General features: G+C 49.9%; 1 protein-coding gene and 1 non-coding gene across 7 annotated transcripts in view; both read right to left on the bottom strand.

Moving 5' to 3' along the window:
* Positions 1-19,129, bottom strand: part of SYNE3 (spectrin repeat containing nuclear envelope family member 3) — a 108,687-nt gene that overhangs the window by 11,244 nt on the left and 78,314 nt on the right. For 3 of the 6 annotated variants that reach the window (XM_070477884.1, XM_020899137.2, XM_020899136.2), the window contains exons 15-17: positions 18,616-18,777; positions 14,009-14,158; positions 12,571-12,609 (exon numbers count right to left, since the gene is read on the bottom strand). In XM_070477884.1, the coding sequence (XP_070333985.1) occupies positions 12,571-12,609; positions 14,009-14,158; positions 18,616-18,777 (351 nt within the window). Of the gene's footprint in view, positions 1-742; positions 8,564-11,060; positions 12,024-12,570; positions 12,610-14,008; positions 14,159-18,615; positions 18,778-19,129 lie in introns of those variants that run through there. The other 3 variants (XM_070477882.1, XM_070477883.1, XM_070477885.1) reach the window with 3 other exon arrangements.
* Positions 7,194-7,266, bottom strand: TRNAG-CCC (transfer RNA glycine (anticodon CCC)). Its single transcript has one exon. It is a non-coding gene; the product is annotated as a tRNA-Gly (tRNA).

Genomic DNA, 19,129 nt, shown 5'->3' with positions numbered 1-19,129 from the left:
CCCAGAAACCAAGATCTCTAGTTTTCTCAAACCACTCAAGGCAAGAGAAGAAGAGGATAAAACAGTTACAGGTTTTGTCCATTGTCACATAAATCTTTGCCTGGTTTATAAGAATCCTGGGTGTGAATCTGAGGAAGGTCACTCGAACTCTCTAAACTTCAGATTTCTCATCTATAAATAGGGGGAATAATGGTACCTATCTGACAGCATTGTGAGGATTCCGTGAAACAAAGCCTGGCACACAGCAGAGACTCAAAGCTGCTACCATTACTATTATTATGCATCATTACTGTAGTCATCTTCTTTGGTGTATGAGTTTGGCTAATGGGGTGAAGCTACCATCTGTGGGGTTATGACTAAAGACCTCTATGTCAGAATCCCTCCCAGGCAAGACCATACAGCAGCCCTGCAGGGCCCCAGTTGGCCTTGGATAGCCAGTGGCCCTCTGGGCTCACCATGCGCCCCAATGCAGAGCCTCCCTCTTCCCAGGAAAAATGGGGTGCTGGTGAAAGGAGGCTGTCCCCTCATCTGTTACAGAAGACACATTCAAGGGGGGAAAAGTCAGCTCTTAGCACAAGGGTTTGAAAAGATAACAATAAAAGAAAACAAAAATTATTGCCACAATCTAAGTCATGGTCATCACCATCGCCACCATAATCATCATTATGATCACCATCACCACCATGACTACCACCATCACCATCATTGCCACCAGGTTCATCATTGTGTTCTCCATCATCACTTTCTTCATCTTCTCTTCCTCTCTCTCTCCCTCTTTCTTCTTCTTTTCCTCCCTCTCCTTGTTCCTCATCACCATCTTCATCATCAACAACCTCACATGTCCAAATACCTAATGGGTTTCTTTGCGGCAATACCCATGAAAGCAGCCAAAGGATATTACCCAAATTCTTGAGGGACTGGCTGAGTTGCAGCTTCATGGGAGTGCAGGGCCAAGAGCTGGCCACTCAGTAAAGTGGAGGCCCCACTGTCAAGGGACAACATGGTGCAGGGCAGGGGCCAGCTCTCAGGAACTTGGCCATCTAGGCTCCAGTGTAGACTGTCCCACAATCACTATGTGCCTTTGGGGAAGTCAATAACTTCTCTGAGCCTCAGTTTCCTTCTCTGCAAAATGGGGATAAAACACCTACCTCTATTTTCCAGGTTTTGGTGAGGACTCAAAGCAAAGTATATTTATACACCAATTAAAAAGTATATATGATCTTATGACTAGTACTATTATTATAGAATATATCTACTAGCTCTGTGAGGAACCAAGGAGTCATTTTCCAGGGTATCAAGTCAAGTGACGATGATGATGATGATACTGATGATGGCCATGAGGACGAGGATGACTGTGTTGATAATGGTGAGGGGGATGATGATGGTGATGACAGTGACGCTGATGATGGTACATGTGTTGATATATCAGTGATGCTGAGGAGGATGATACTGATGGTGATGATGCTGGTGAGGATGAAGATAATGATGGTGGTGATGATGCTGGTAAGGATGATGGCAGTGATGATGGTGGCGATGGTGGTGGTGGGCATGATGGTAATAGGAAATACACAAGAGTTCCTGGGATGTTCTGACCTGAGCACTTCCACCTCTCTCCCTCATGCCTGAATGGTCTCACCCATACTCCTGCCCCAGCTATCTCATCCAGGTTGATAACACTTGACCCTATGCCTCCAGCTTTAGGTGTTCTCACTCACCAAAGATCCCAGACACTGATTTTGTAAACAAACAAACAAACAAAAAAACAGACTTCCTATAACCCACACAACGGAGAAGCACTCCTGGTTCGGTTTATCTCAGCAGTGGCTTCAGGAGTGTGTGCATGTGTGTGTGTGATAAGTCGTTTAAACAGCTGCATGATGGCCACAGAGGAGACAGACCTTCCCAAGGCTGCCAAGGGCTCTTGACCCCCCCATGGGGCTCACCTACTGATGCCTCAGTCTGTGGGTAGTCTAACTTGACTGCTTGACATTTCATGCTGACTTTGCCCGACTCCAAATCTCTGACCCACCCAGGAGAGTAAAACAGGGTGAGATGTAGGTACATCCTAACCTAGGTTCACACTACAATTGAAAACCTGTAATTAATGGTCTCCCCAGTGGATGTGGGCTTCCCAGGTGGCACTAGTGGCAAAGAACCCACCTGCCAATACACGGGATGTAAGAGACATGGGTTCGATCCCTGGGTCGGGAAGATTCCCTGGAGAAGGAAATGGCAACCCGATCCAGCATTCTTGCCTGGCGAATCCCATGGACAGAGAGGATCCTGGCAGGCTACAGTCCAGGGGGTCACAAAGAGTCAGACCCGACTGAAGTGACTGGGCAGTCAGTGGAGATCTGTGTCTAAGGGTCCTGTTTCTGTTTTCCTCTCCCTGCTCAGAGCTACTACCTTGCTTATGTAAGTGAGGGTTGTGCCTCGGCCACAATCATCTGGGGCAAATGTCTTTGAAGGTCCAAAGTTCTCTTGCATTTACAAGTGTTGACAAGGAGTGGTCTTTTTCAAGGACTGCTGCTGCCAGCCATGTGTCTATTCACTTAGACCTCACATCTTCACTTGGAGGGACCTGGATTCTAAAATCCCCTTTAAAATAGAAGGCACATTTTAATAGTATTATCACATGCTTAGAAAATACATATGTGCGTGCACACACACAGACACAGTTACACACAGACACACACATAAATAGGCATGAACTACTGTCTAAGAAGCCAACAAAGAAATTGACCATCTGAGCTCTTCTCAGATCTGGGAGCTTCTCTGTGCCTGAGTTTCCCCATAGAAAGTACTACATGTATTCTGTGCAGTTACAACTATCCACAGAGAAAAAGGGGCTGAAACTTCCCTGGAGGGCCGGTGGTTAAGAATCTACCTTCTAATGCAGTGGGATGTGGTTCAATCCCTGGTCAGGGAACTAGGATCTCACATGCAACTGAGCCCGTGTGCTGCAACGACTGAGTCCGCATGCTCTGAAGCCCATGTGCCATGACTAGAGAGAAGCCCATGTGCTGCAGAAAGGATCCTGCATGCTGCAACCAAGACCCGATGCACCCAAAAACAAATAAAGGAAATCAACCCTGAATATTCACTGGACAGACTGATGCTGAAGCTCTAATACTGTGGTCACCTGATGCGACGAGCCAACTCATTGGAAAAGACCCTGATGCTGGAGAAGATTGAAAGCAGGAGGAGAAAGATTGAAGACAGAGCACGAGATGGTTGGGTGACATTACCGATTCAATGGAGGTGAGTTTGAGCAAACTCCAGGAGATGGTGAAGGGCAGGGAAGCCTGGCATGCTGCAATCCAGGGGGTCACAAAGAGTTGGACTCAACTGAGCAACGGAACAACAACACAAAGAGAGAAGGGGCTTCCTCAGGACATTCCCCACCGCTTAGGGTGTGGAAGTGGAGGGTCGACAGCATGTGGTGGGGGAGAGGGAACAGGTCATATTACAGAGGGTGATTAAATGCTTGAGTCCTTCAATACCTCCCATGAACCTGGGGCTCTAGAGTTTTGAGGAATCCTGGCAGGAAGAATTTATCACAGTAAGGGTGATTGAATCTCCTGCCACTGATGAAAAAGGATGAGGGGGAAAGAAATGATTTGGAGTCCTGAGTTCTAAGCCTGGCCCTGTCACTTCCTAGCTGTGTGGCCTAGGACAAGTCACTGAGCCTCTCTGAGCCTCAGAGGCTTCTTCTACTAAGGCAAAGGGAGTCTGACTCCTGCCTACCAGAATCACAAAGATAAATGAGGCAGCACAGGCGACGCTCACATGCATAGTTGGTGCTTGGCAAATACTCATTCCTTTCCTCCTCCAACTGAGGGGACCCAGGGCAGATGGCTGGTTTCTACAAGCCCCCTAAGCTTCCCCTGCACCCAGGTTCCAAGGACCAGATACTGTCAGCCTCCTCGGCCCCATCAGAGAGAAAAACACTGCTCTCCCTAAACACCCCCTCCTGGCCCCTTAAAGGCCCTCACATCCTCTGACCACAGGGCCTTTGCAAAGCCTACACTTTCCGCTGGAAGACCCATTTCCTTTCTTTCTCCAAAGCATCTAGTTCACTCCTACTGATTATTCTAATCTCAACTTGTGAGTCACTTCCTCAGAGGGAACTTCCCTGCCTCTTAACCAAATAAAAAGTCCTTTTACATATTCTCATGGCCAACACCTTTCCTTTGGGTTACTGATTTCAAAGTCTGTGTTCCCCTTCACCCCCTGGAAGAAGGGTCTACACTAGTTTGATCCATTGCTATATCTGCAGCAATGTTTGGTAAACATCTGCTCAATTAATGAAATAAAAGGCTCTTTCCCTTCCTGGGCGTCTGATGGTCTGCTCCTCCCTTGGTGCCGTGATGTGACCAGGTTCACACCCACTGACCTGTCTGTGAACTGTCCGCACCATCCCGATGGCTCCCCCAGAACATCTGGACTCCACACGTTAATGAACAACACCAAGCATGCTCCAGCCCCACGTTCAGCGCACCTCCACGGGCGCGGGTTTCCTGAGCTGCTGCCCAGCTCTGGAGGTACCCTGTGCCCATTTCTCAGAGGAAGAAACTGAGTCCACAGGAAATAAGCAGCCCAAGGCCACAGGGACAGGCTTAAACCGTCAGCACGGCTCCTTCTACCACCCTACATGGCACTCATAAGAAATAGCAGCAAAGACTTCCCTGGTGGTCCAGTGGTTAGGCGCCTGCCTGCCAATGTAGGGAACACAGGTTTGACCCCTGATCCAGGGAGATCCAACATGCTGTGGGGCAGCTAAGCCCGTGTACCACGACTGCTGAGCCGGCGCTCTAGAGCCTGTGCTCCACAGAGAAGCCACTGCCGTGAGAAGCCCGTGCACCGCAACGAGCAGTAGCCCCCGCCTGCCGCAGCTAGAGAAAACCCACGCAAAGCAATAAAGATCCAGCAAAGACAGAAATGCATGAATGAACGAATTTTTAAAATACCAGCAACAATGACCAAAGTCCCCCTGGGCCTCGATTGAAGCTGGTTTCACCCTGACCTGGGGCCCTGAGTGTGAAAGTCACGTGGCATCATCACTTGGGCTTTCAGGGTCTTTCCCGGGAACTGGTTGGGCCTCATTCTCCAGCTCAAAGATGCCTCCAGACCAGTGCCAAGAGCTCAAGGTGACAGGCAGGGGCCAGCTTTTCTCTGGCAATTCAAGATGGGCCCTACCAGTGACCATCACTAACTCTCACTTAGCAGTGAGCTCAGTCCCTCAAGGTCCCTTTCACTGATGCAGAGCCACAAGCTGGCTGGCTTCCCCTCCCTGGGTTTCCTCTAGAACCCAGAAGGGGCATCTCCCTGATGCTCCAGGGAGTCTTAGGGCATCACAGATCCCAGGCTGGGCTCTACCCACACATTTTGAATATCTTCTTCACTAAGTTCTCGGTGCTGAAGCACTGAGTTAGAGCCCAAACTCACTTCCCAGGAGGGCTCAGAGGCTGTGGAGAGCCCCCACCCAGGGACAGAATGGTAGTGGCAGGGTGGGGCTGAGTTACCATTGTTTCCTCCCTGGGGCAGCTCTGCATGTGATGGTTAGGCCACAGAACTGTGTTATTCCAGCCCCTGGCTTGGTCTGGGGGAGTCTCAGGAGGTGCAGGGACATAGAATCTGCCTGCCAATGCAGGAGATGCAGGAGATTTGGGTGGGTCAGGACGATCCCCTGGAGATGGAAACAGCAACCCACTCTAGTATTCTCGCCTAGGAAAATCCCATGGATATCGACAAAGAAGCCTGGCAGGCTATAGTCCATGGGGCTGCAAAGGGTCGGACATGACTGAGGAACTGAGTTCGCACACATGGCTTGGTTTTTGACCAGATGGCGGTGAGACCATCTGAGCTGGCCTTCTGGAGGCAGTTTGGTTCATCGAGGAGAAGGACCTCTGGATGAAACAATTGGAGCGAGGGGTGCTCTTGTCATTACTCAAGCAAAAATGGAGTCCCATTCAGCAGGAGATATATGGACACAAGGCTCCCTTCCCTGCCTTTCCTTCCCTCATCTTTTCTCATCTGACATCCATGCACGACCAGGCTCTTCTGAGTCTAGGACAGAACTAAAGTCAGTGACGGTCCTGGGTGACCCAGAGGCATCCAGCTTGGAAGACTGTGTGGTCAGGATGCTTTGCTTATACGGAGACTGGGGTTGGCTGGACACAGGGAACACAGTGAGGTCAGCTTCAGACAGGCTGAGACCGAGCAGTCTCCCAAGTTGATGCCCTTTGGGTCTGGGCCTTGGGACTAAAGCTGGGAAGGAGAGATCTGGACGAGAAATGGATCAGAGAGTGTGAGAGGCCTAGAGTCGGGGACCAAAGCTGGCGGGAAGGAACCGTCAGGGAAAGAGTGAGTCATGGGAGGGAAAGAGGGCCTGGGGAAGCTGGAGGATGCGACCATGTAAGAAAGAGGTGCTGTATTTCCAGGGTTGCTGGGCAGTCAGGACCCACTAGTTACAATAGAAGTGAGAGCAGCTTCACAGGTGAGAAATCCCCGCAGCTGCCACCTTCGTCACTTGATCCGAGTCAGCATCTCCACTCCTGGGGGAAGCGTATCAAAATCGCACTCTCCCAGTAAGATGCACCAGGAACACAGCATCACTTCTAGAACAGTCTTGCCAGAAATTCACAACAAGAAAACACCCCAGAAACCCAAAACCTGAGGGACATTCTACAAAATATCTGGCCTGTACTCAAGAAGGTCAAGGTCAAGAAAAACCAAGGACTGGTCCCAGGAGAGGAAATTAAAGAAGTGTGATGACTGAGTGTAATGTGTGATCCTAGACCGGATCCTGGACTCAGGGGAAAAGGCTATAACAGACTGTGAATGGTACATCCCACAGAGGGATGTTATTCAGTGGTAAAAGGAAACGAGATATTAGCCGCAAGAAGACACGGAGGAAACTCAAGTGCATACTGCTGAATGAAAGAAGTAACAAGATCAGCGGTTGCTAGGGGCTCTGGGGGAGGGCAGAGGGGTAAAGAGGAAGTGCTGGGGAGAAGGGTAATGCAGTGATTCTAGTCTGCAATGTCACTATGCACTTGTCAAAACCTATAGGATACGCAACACAAAAAGTGCACCCTAATGTCAACTCTGAACTCCAGTTAATAATGATTATTATTATTATTTTTTTTTTTTTTGCCACACAGATCTTAGTTGCAGTATGGTGAATCTAGTTTCCTGACCAGGGATCAAACCTGGGTCCCCTGCATTGGGAGTGCAGAGTCTTAGCCACTGGACCACCAGGGAAGTCCCAATAATGATGATTTTTAAAACATCATAACAGGGACTTCCCTGGTGGTCCAGTGGTTAAGAATCCACCTTCTAATGCAGGGGATTTGGGTTCAATCCATGGTCAGGAAACTAAGATCCCACATGCCATGGGGCAACTAATAAGCCTGTGCACCCCAGCGACTGAGCTTGAGCACCTCAACTAGAGAGAAGCCCGTGTGCTGCACCTGACACCCAAGAGAGACATAAATAAATTGTTGCTGTTCAGTCACTATGTCGTGGCCGACTCTTTGCAGCCCCGTGAACTGCAGCACGCCAGGCTTCCCTGTCCTTCACCATCTCCCGGAGCTTGCTCAAACTCATGTCCATTGTCTCCGTGATGCCATCCAACCATCTCATCCTCTGTCGTCCCCTTCTCTTCCCACCCGCCTTCAATCTTTCCCAGCATCAGGGTCTTTTCTAATGAGTCAGCTCTTCACATCAGGTGGCTAAAGTATTGGAGCCTCAGCTTCAGCATCTGTCCTTCCAATGAATATTCAGGGTTGATTTCCTTTAGGATTGACTGGTTTGATCTCCGTGCTGTCTAAGGGACTCTCAAAAGTTTTCTCCAGCATAAATAAATATTTTTAAACAAAAAAAAAACCACTGCAGCGACTGTGAGAGAAAGTTATTGCCTAACATGGAAAACCCTAGTGCTTGCTTTCCTAGATTCGGTATTACAATATTCCATCTGCTCTACCAGGCTCATTGTGAGAAGCACTATTATTTTATACACCACTAAGGAGGAAAAACCCAACAGTGAAGATGGAGCATCTGATTGGAGACCCCACATAAGGCGGGGGCACTGCAGGGCTGCACCTTCAGGGCTAATCTCCCGCACACTGAAACGGGAAACGAGGAAATCCCAGGTCTTATCTTGGCACCTGGAGAGTGCGGGAAACAAAACTCTGCCCTGAGAACTTGAACCAGAGGCCGGAGCTCCCAGAGCTGGGTCATCTAAATTGGCACAGTCGGTGTGGTCCAAAGGAAAACAAACAGAACACAACCCGCGGGACGTCCCTGGTGGTCCAGTGGTTAAGACTCCCCACTGCCACTGCAGGCGCGGGGGTTCCATCTCTGCTTGGGGAACTGAGATTCCACATGCTGCATGGCGCAGCCAAAAAAAACCTCCAAAACCCAACCCTCAAGCAGAGATTTTAATTTAAAGAAACCTTACGTGGAGAGTGTTCTGAGTGCCAGACGGAAGCAAATTCCAGTCCTTCCCAGACCATAATAGGAAAGGCTTCCCTGGTGGCTCAGATGGTAAAGAACCCACCTGCAATGCAGAAGAACCAGTTCGATCCCTGGGTCAGGAAGATCCCCTGGAGAAGGGCATGGCAACCCACTCCAGTATTCTTGACCGGAAAATCCCATGGACAGAGGAGCCTGGCAGGCTACAGTCCACGGGGTCACAAAGAGTCGGATATGACTGGGCAACTAACAACAGCAACTCCAAAGATGTGAAAACGTGAAGAACTATGAGTCTTAAAACCTGTGAAATATGGCCAAGTGAATAAAATGTCGATTTCCAGTCTCTCCCCATCTGGACCCACCTCCCAGAGCCCACAGCATGGGATGCATAGTGGCATCTGCTCTCCAAGCCTGCACAGGGGCCTGTGACCCCGCCTAGTTCACCCCAGTAAATGCAAACACTGGTGAATCCGCTCAACACGAAGGCTGACTCAGGTAGGACCGCTCCCCTGCACCAAGGCAGGAATTCAGTTGACTCACAGCCCAATCGCAACTCAAAAAGCAATTGACCTTTCATGCGTCTGAAAGCTGCAGGCAGACATATCCGGTGGCACGGAGCTGGCAAGTGTGTAGGCAGCTGCAAGTTTAATAAATCTTAATTATTCTGTTTATATAAACAAGCAGGCTGAAGCCACTGACGTAGCTGGAGCTTTCAGTGGCTCGGGGCGCGGAAAGAAAAAAAAAGCGTGGAGGGCCAACGGCTCATAAATAATTAGCTTTGGAGCAGGGTTTTTTCTTCCCCTCTTCCCTTTGGACTAAAAATAACATACGAAATGTTTTTAAGTTGGCAAGATTACAAGCCAAGAAGACAGTGTCTAGTTTCTACCTGTCAGACCTGCGTGCGTCTGTGCACATCTGCACATGTGTGCATACCCCCCCACCCAGCAAACAACGTGAGAACCACACCAAGGGGAGGATTCCACCCCCACCCCCATCTCCACTCCCAGAAGTGGCATTAGCTGTCTTCCATCTGAAAGAGAAGCAGGACATTGTCTGCTAGCATCCAGGTCCTCATTTATAAAGCAATTCAGAAACTGCTGGCTTATAAGAACTCTTAGTTCTGAGGACCCGCATTTCATTCATTGGAAAACCATGGTTAAGAGCCTTGCAAAGCATAGCACACACTAATGGTGGATCCTGGGTGCAAATCAAGAACATAAAGCAATGGTTCTCCAAGTTTGGTCCCCAAGGCTGCAGCAACAGCATCACACGGGACCTTGCTGGAAATGCAGATCCTCGGGTCACCCCAGACCTAACACACCAGAAACTCTGGGGTGGAACCCAGAAATCTGTGCTTAATAAACAAGCTGTGATATAAAGGGGCCCCAGATGGCCTCTGAATATTGGCCTCTGGGGTTGCTTGCTTCTTCACAGGGAGCTGAGACCCAGGAGCTCAAAAGCCAGCCAGCACCAAACTCAAAACTTTCACACATCCGTTTGATTTTAAATGTAGCCGAATAAGCAGAATTTGGGGGCCATTTAGAGCCTGCCTGCTTTGCATATCCCACAAAATGGAGTCCAACATCTGCCAGCCATAGATAAGATCAACCCTGCATCTGCGGCTTCCCTGGTGGCCCAGTGATAAAGAATCCGCCTGCCAATGCAGGATACACAGGTTCGATCCCTGATCAGGGAAGATCCCACGCACCGCTGGGCAACTAAGCCCATGTACCACAACTACTGCGCCTGTGCCCTATAGCCCACGAGCCCCAACTACTGAAGCCCGGGTGCCCTAGAGTCCGTACTTAGCAACAAGAAAAGCCCCTGCAATGAGAAGCCTGCACACAGCAACTAGAGGGTAGTCTGCACAGCATCGAAGACCTAGGACAGCCAAAAATAATAAATAAAATTATTAAAAAAAAACAAACACACCTGTAGCTGTAAACACCGCAAGCCACTGCTATCCTCGGACGTTCCCTGGCCAGAAACATGCTATTGTGCTGGGCAACACCAGCTGTGGGGAGAGCCTTTCTCCGATTCCCCCCCCTCCACCCTGCCCACCCCGCTGGCATGCACAGTCTACCCTGGCAGGCCTTTGCCCTGGGAATCTATCCCAGGTACTTGCAACAGTGCTCATACAAAGTCAGAGCTCAGTAAACATCTGTGAAGTGAATCAGTGACTGAGGGGACAGGCAGTGAACACAGAGCTGTGAGCACTCCGTATGAAGCCGGTGACAGGCTGCCAGGGACGGGAGCCTGCCCTGGAGGGTGGGTGTCAGCCAGCCAAACAACCCTTCCACTCAAAAACACCAGGGGACCCAGAAAGGACTCCCCCTGAACTCTGGCCTGGGAGCTACTCAGATGGGGGCTCCCAACCAGAGTGGGGCTTAACGGGCAGGAGCTGGAGGCAGCGTGGACACGTGGCCCCGGCCCTCAGCCGCCACCAGGAGTCACAGGCTGGGCTGTGTGGTGACCCAGCCTTCTTGATGCACTCTCCTACTGCACGAGAAGCACTTTGCTCTTCTAAATTAGGAGAAACCAGGGCTTCAGGCTCTCCTCTCAAGAAAGAACAGCAGCTCACATGATCTTCAAAATTCGTTCATGAAGTCAATAAAGTCAGCGTTGATAGTTCTATTTTACAGATGGGGAAAGTAAGTCCCCAGAGTCAAAGCGACTTGCCCACCAGGCCCAGAGCACAGCATTGATCTGGTGACTGCCCCGTCCTGTCTTGGGGACATACACTATCCTGCAGGTGGAGACATGAACACCAGCTGGAGACCAAGACCTCTGGGTGGGCAGAGCCCCTGGGAACACAGACTCCACGGCCCGAGAGATCTCGAGGCACCGGGGCTCTTGGGAGCAGAGCACGCCAGAGGCTTATGTCGTCATGAGCCAGCGCTTGGCAGGACAACAAGCTTGCTCTCAGAGGACCTCCCTGGTGGTCCACGGGATAAGAACCGGCCTGCCAATGCAGGGGACATGGGTTCCATTCCTTGTCCGGGAAGATCCCATGTGTTGCAGAGCAACTAAGCCCATACAACTACGGAGCCTACGCTCTGTGACTCCTGAAACCCAGGAGCCTAGAGTCCGTGCTCTGGAACAAGAGACGCCGCTGCAATGAGAAGCCCACACACCGCAACTCGAGAGCACCCCCCACCCGCTGCAACTAGAGAAAGCCTGCACACAGCAACCAAGACCCAGTGCATCCAAAAGCACTCAAATACAAGTTCAAACTGGAACTCCTCCAAAGCAAGCCTGCTCTCAGAAGAGGTGGCAGCGGGGACGCCAATGTACACTGGACCGTTCCATAAGTGGGGAGAGCCGCCAGGCCCAGGGATGCCTTCTCCAAGGCACCGTGTGGAAGGGCAAGGGTGGGCTCAGAGTCTGAGGCAGAGACCGCTCAGGAGCCGTGTGCCTCCACCAAACACGTCACTGCCGTCTTGTCATTCCTTGCTTCGTTCATGCCTAGCATGGCGGTAATGATGCCTGTTGGATGACTGGGGGACGGTGACGTGAAACGCCCTAGGCACGATCTGGTACAGGTCCTGGCACAGAGTGGATGGTCAACACGTAGCATTTACAGTAACGGTCATTATTCCTCATTATTCCTATAAGTACGTCTCTTATTGCCATGGCTCTGGCCGGCAATCCCCCATGGAAGGGCTCTGAGCACTTCTCAGAATCTGGCAGTGGAGACACCAGCTGGTCAAACATGACTGGCACAGCCCCCCCTCCTCTTTCGGGCCCCATGAACCCCAGATGCTCATCTACTACTCAGCTGGCCGCGAGGTCCAATGGCCTGGAGTGGTCCAGGTCTCCCTGGACCCTCCCGATTTACGCCTGTTGTCACAGCATAATCACTAACCGTGTCCTTGCTCACACCCCCGTGTCCTGTCTGAGCTGAGTACGCACTGTGCATCCTGCAGAACAAGGACCCCTAGGTCTAGCAGGGCAGCCCAGAGCTGAGTCCCCAGGAACATTCCTCACGGAACCTTCCAGAAAGCCCAGGGGTCCTGCCCCAGCATCCCAGGCCCACCAACCCTCCAGACGCCCTGCCCTCTAGCCGCGTGGAGCAGACAGCAGACACGGTACCTTACGGAATCCAGTCGGCTCCCCTGGAGGGCTCTGCGTCTGTTATTTTAGGGAAAGAGAGGAAAAGGGGAAAGGGAAAAAAAAAAGAAGTTAAGTGAGTGAAACTTAAATCCCAGCAGAGCCTGTAATGGAATATTCATTTTGTCAGGGGAGTGTTTCTTTAAAACTTCTGGTCATCTGGACAGGCTGAACCAGCAGGTGATTCAATTTAATGAGCTTTTTAACGCACTTGGGGCCCAGGTGGGATCCTGTCTGGGAAGGCCTGGGCCAAGGCCACGGGCGCACCGACCTGCCTGCGGCTGGGCTGACACCTAGTGGCCGATGCGGCTGCTTTCAGGGCCGGCAGAGCTGGAGCCCCAAAGCTTGGAGTCCGGGTCTGTGGGTCCTTGGGGCCCTCGGTGGCCATCTCACCCACCCTTTCCCTGGACTAACCTCCATGCCTCAGTTTCCCTATCAGTTCTCAGGGGATAATAACAGTACCTCCTTTATAGGGCTGTAATGAGGATATAGCATTTAGTAAAGGCTATTACTAGTCTTGGAGAAGGAAATGGCAGCCCACTCCAGTATTCTTGCCTGGAAAAGCCCATGGACTGAGGAGCCTGGTAGGCTACAGTCCATGGGGTCGCAAAGAGTCGGACATGACTGAGTGACTTCACTCACTCACTCACTCATTACTAGTCTAGCTGTTATTGTTTTGTGTGAGACAGTGGGCCCCTAGGGGGCTTCCCAGGTGGCACTAGCGGTAAAGAACCCACCTGCCAATGCAGGAGACGTAAGAGACGTGGGTTCGATCCCTGGCTAGGGAAGATCCCCTGGAGGTGGGCACGGCAACCCACTCCAGTATCCTTGCCTGGAGAATCCCATGGACAGAGGAGCCTGGCGGGCTACAGTCCATGGGGTCACAGAGAGTCAGACACGACTGAAGCGACAGCATGCATGGGGTCCCCCAGGGGAAGGTGCTTTCTCAATGTCACAAGCAGGTTAGTGGAGGAAGCGGCCTCGATCCCAGGGGTCCGAGCCCCCAGTCCAGCTTCCCTCTGTTGTGCCTCCATCAAGGTGTGTTTGATGCTGGCTCTGCCCCTGGCTATCCATCCGGGTGAACTCGGGTGAGTTTTTAACTCCTCATAGTGTCTCACCCCCCTTCTGTAAATTGGAGATGCAATTACTCTGGCGGACAGCTGCTGTGAACACTGAATTGGGATGATGCCCCTAGAGGTTTCAGGTTGGCAGAGCAAAGCTATCGTTCTTGGAACTCAGCCTCACTGGGTGCAGAATGGCCAAATGACACGTTGCAAATCAAGTGCCTAGGACCTACGCGTCTCCATCACCTCTCCCAGAGTGATCCCCTCGGTCTGGTCTGTCGAGGTGTGGGGTGGCGTGGATGCAGATTGAGCTACGTCTCGCCAGGGCCTGGGACCTGTGCGGCCTTCGCACCTACCAGCAGGTGGCTGGAGTCCTTCAGCTTGGACTTGTAGAGCATCCACCTGTAGCGCAGATCCTCTAGCTCGTCCGATGACCTGCGGGCTGGCCTGAGATGAAGGAGGTTTTCGAAGAGATGCTGACCTTCTGGTATTCGAGCCTCCAGCTCCTAGAGGGAAAAGACAGGGTCACGTGCACCTTCCAAATGGCTGAGGAGGCCCCACCTGGTTGGTAAGGAGGAGCCAATCAAATTCCATTTGCGGGGGCAGCCAACAGAACACATAGAGAAATCTTATCGTGCAAAGGGAAGCCAAGGCCAGGAATTGCTCTCTGCAATGTGGCAGAATGGACTTCTGCCTGAAAGAGAAGCTGGCATGCTGAACTCCATGGTCACTTCTAGCTCTGGCATTCCATTATACACATGACACAGATTTATACTGTGTATGACTGGGGAAAGTGAAAGCCACTCAGTCATGTCCGACTCTGCAGCTCCATGGACCGCAGCCCACCCGGCTCCTCTGTCCATGGAATTCTCCAGGCCAGAATACTGAAGTGGGTAGCTATTCCCTTCTCCAGGGGACCTTCTGAGCCCAGGAATCGAACCCAAATCTCCCGCATTGCAGGCAGATTCTTTACCCACAGAGCTACCAAGGAAGCCCTCTGGCATTCTAGAACCAAGTTCTGCAGACATAAGAGCCATCATCCCTATAAAAGCTACGACTGCTCATCGACAGAGGGAAGGATAGAGATGATGTGGTGCATACATACAGTGTAATATTACTCAGTCATTGAAAAGTATGAAACAATGTCATTTGTAGCAGCACGGGTGGACATAGAGATGGACATACTTAGTGAAGTAGGTCAGACAGAGATGGAGAAATATCATATGACTTCCCTTATATGTGGGATCTAAAAAAAGAAATGATACAAATGAACTTACAAAGCAGAGAGAGACTCACAGACAAAGAACAAACCTGGTGCTGGGGGAAGGATGAGGGGAAGGGACAATTAGGGAGTCTGGGATGGACATACACACACCGCTATATTGAAATCGGGTGACCAACAAGGACCCGCTGTAGAACACATGGAACCCTGCTCAGTGTTATGTAGCAGGCTGGATGGGAGGGGAGTTTCGGGGAGAATGGATACACGTGTATGTATTGGTGAGTCTCTTCACTCTACACCTGAAACTATCACAACATCGTTCATCAGCTATACCCTGATATAAAATTAAAATTGTGTTTTTTTATTTAAAAAAGCTACTGTTGTTGACTATGTCTTTCTATTGGCATTTTTACTCCTGGCAGAGTGAGGTTGGGACTGGGCAGATTTTTCTTTCAGAATATAGTACTGTGTTCCCCCAGGATGGCATCTTCTATCCTCAGGACTCCTGAGAGGGAGTGGCATGTGAGGATACGATCTGGGTCCTAAGTCCAAGAGCCTGAGTTTAAATTCTGGCTTGGGGTCCAGAATCTGTCCCATCCCATAGCTGAGAAGCTAGCACACAGCCTAGCTTCTCAGAGCCCTCGGGAGCGGGGACTCTACAAGAACAAAGAAGCTTAACCCGGGGACTGCAAGTCATCTCTGGTATGCCTGGGGCTGGGTGGTGGTGGCAGGGGATGAGAGGAGTGGCTGAGAATGAAGTAGGAGGTAGACTGGGAGGACTAGGTAGTTGGAACCAAAACTCCCACTGAGGACAAAATATTAAAAACATTCTTAAGGCATCAGTGGACAGGGAGGCCTGGCGTGCTGCAGTCCATGGGGTGGGAAAGAGTCAGACACGACTGAGCAACTGAACTGGACTGAAGGCATCAAAGAGTTAACAACAACAGCAACAACAAAAAGAGTGAGGCAAGACATGCGAAAGGTTAAGATGCAGAGACATAAGCCCAGCGTTCAGACCTCCTCTTGCACCTAGGATATTTGCTAATCTGGAAAAAATAGTTGTGAAACAGATCTATGCTTCTGGCAGCCTTGCAGGATTCAGGAGGCAAAGGTCAAAGTCTGCGCCCTACAGAAGTGGAGACTCTGAGAAACCGCTGACTTTAGCAGAGGCCCCTAAAGGTGAATAGGAAGTAAATCCACACCTTATTTGGATTTGCAGGCCAATGCCAAGTCATCGCAGAAGTCCAAGGAGCTTCAAGTCTTGAAATTGGGTTCAGTGGTTCTAAATTGATAAAGGCCCGCACTGGCCTGGCTGTTGCAAACAAAATCCCCTTTGAAGGAAAGATAATTCTTAATCTCAAATTATTCTCGCACCTATTTGTCGAACACATTATCCAGCACACAATCGAAGCAGTCACACGCAGATATAAGACTTTAAGAAGAGAGCTAAGCTGGGACTTCCCTGGAGGTCCAGTGGTTAAGAATATGCCTGCCAATGCAGGGGAAGTAGGTTCTATCCCTGGTCCAGGAAGATCCCACATGCCTTGGACCAACTAAGCCCATAAGACACAACTACTGAGCCCGAGCTCTAGGGCCCATGTGATTCGCCTACTGAACCCACGTGCTGCAGCAACTGAGGCCCATGTGCTGAGAGCCTTGTTCTGCAACTAGAGAAACCAGCTCAAGGAGAAGCCCTCACACCACAGCAAGAGTAGCCCCTACTCACCATAACTAGAGAAAGCCCAGGAACAGCAACAAAGACCCAGTGCAGCCAAACACAAACAGAATTAATGAATTCATGAGGAAGAGGCAGAGACAGTACACAAGAGAAACAGTCTTGACTTGAGATACTGAAATTATTAGACCCACTCTCTAAAACAACTATGTTTACTGGTGTTGAAAGAATTAAAGGACAAACTGAAAAATTTCAGCAAGGGCCCCAAAAGCTGTGAAAAGTGGCAAAGCAGATTTTAAAAAGCACCAAGGATAATTTCTAGGACTGATAAATGAAATGTTAAAAGCCAAGAACTTAATAACCATGTGAAATAGCAAATGAGATACAACTCAAGAGAGAATTAGTAAAGTGGAAGATAAGTTAGAAAAAAGTATTCAGAAAGTAATATGAAAAAGCAAAAGGATTAAAAAGTACACAATAGACAGTATAATACATAGTAAGAAGAAAGAGCATATGATTAAAAGGCATCTCAGAAGGTGAGGAAACAGGGAACAATGCAGAGGCCATATTTTGAGAGATAATGTTGGAGAATTTTCCAGAAAAATCCCAGGCCACAGATTCAAGAATCCAGAATCTTGCCTGAATGTCAAGCAAGAAAGATAAAAATAAATCCAAACTCTAGGGTATCAAGGTAAACCTCAGAAAAAATCGGGGAAAAGAGAGGTAGGTTGGGCCCTGATTGAGAAAGGCTGTGGGTGATAAACTTGGGAAGTTGAACTCTATCCTGAAGTTTTCATTACTGGGACGACAAGGTCATATTTAGGATTCCGAAGAGTCACTCTGGCCACAGAATGAGTCATTACTGAGATGGGAACTCAAAAGAAAGGAGGGAGGCCAGCTTGGAGGCTATTGTCAAGGTCAAGGTCAAAAATGATACATGTCTAGATGAAGACAGTGGTAGTGAGGGGAAACAGAAACAACAAATACCCAAGAGGTGGAATCAAGAAGGACTTGGTGACTAATTTGATGTGGGAGTGCAAGAGAGAGATTTGTGGTAGAAGGACTGTCTTTCTACCCCCTTGCCATATCTGTGCCCTTTGCAATATAGTCTTGCAATACTTCCCATCAAGAAGTGGAATCTGTTTTCTCTCCCCTGGAATCTGAACTGGCACTGTGACTTTCTTTGTCTAACAGAACACAGGAGAAGTGATGTGCCAGTCCTTAGCCTTGGCCTGAAAAGGCCTGCATGTTCCCACTCGCTCTCTCAGACCTGCCCCTGCTCTGGGAAGTCCAGGCTATCCCATAGGAGGATAAGAGATGTGTGGTCCATCCCAAGCTCATCTAGACTAGCCCACCAACCTCCAGAGTACAGCCATCCTGCTGGTCTATAAATCAGGGAGCCCAGCCAAGATCAGAAGCATTGCCCAGCGGACCTCAGAGTAAACTGCCAATCCTCAGAATCATGAGTTAAATAAACAGCTGTTCTTTTAAGCTACAAACTGTTGGAATGGCTTGTTACATAGCAAGAGTTAACTGATTAAGAGTCGTGATTAGTGGTGGTATTTTCCAAGTTGGGGAATACAGCAGGAGGCTTGAATGGATGGATGGATGGTTCTCCCATAATACTGGAAGCCAAAAATTTAAAAACTATTATTTAGGACTTCCCTGGTGGTATGGTGGATAAGAAACTGCCTGCCAATGCAGGGGACACAGGTTCGATCCCTGGTCTGGGAAGATTCCACATGGTACGGAGCGACTAAGCCCATGAGCCATAAGTACTGAGCTGGAGTGCTGCAACTACTGAAGCCCGCACACCTAGAGTTCACGCTCCACAGGAGAAACCACTGCAATGAGAAGCCCTCACTCGCTGCAAATGGAGAAGGCCCACGCACAGCCATAAGTAAATAAATATATCTTTAAAAAAAACTATTATTTATACATAAGCCATAACAGCTCATAAGCTAGGTATATGCCTTTTTTTTTTTTTTTTTGAGAACTCTCTGGCAGCAAACACATCTTTGGGGGGCAAATCTTCTGATAAAAGGGGCTGTTCCTTGGGCACAAACCTGTAGCTTTGTTTCTCTGGTCCTCAAGTCCTCAGCAGTGGCAGTTTTCATGGCGATGATTCTAACCAGCTTGGAATTTTCCTCCTGCAACCAGCGCTCAAAGTTCCTCAGGGACTGGGAGTAACCCTCAAGGCTGCCTCCTTCCTCCTGGAGCAGACCTGCCTGCAGGAAGGCACAGCATGGTCAGAGCATCAGAGTTTCTGAAAACAGCCCACTGGCCATGTGTCCTGGGGATTGCATCTGAGCAGAGGGTGGGGGATGAGGATGCCCAGAGGGAGATAAGAGGCACCTGGGGGGTGAGGGGATGAGGAAAGCACCTCTACTCAATGTAGACATAATTAGGGACCAAGAGCATTCCTCACTGTCACCTCTTTGGTCTCCTGAAGGCTACCAGCATCATCCCTTACCAGGATGTCTACAATGTGATCACCTTCTGCCACTTTTGTCCCTCTCCAGGTTAGGCGGCCAGAGAGATCTGTCTAAGATGCAAGTCCAGGGACTTCCCTGGCGGTCC

The sequence above is a fragment of the Odocoileus virginianus genome, chromosome 16 (assembly GCF_023699985.2).
Source record: "Odocoileus virginianus isolate 20LAN1187 ecotype Illinois chromosome 16, Ovbor_1.2, whole genome shotgun sequence".
Classification (NCBI taxonomy): domain Eukaryota; kingdom Metazoa; phylum Chordata; class Mammalia; order Artiodactyla; family Cervidae; genus Odocoileus; species Odocoileus virginianus.
The sequence above is the reverse complement of the archived record's forward strand: the minus strand, read 5'-3'. Positions and strand labels throughout refer to the sequence as shown.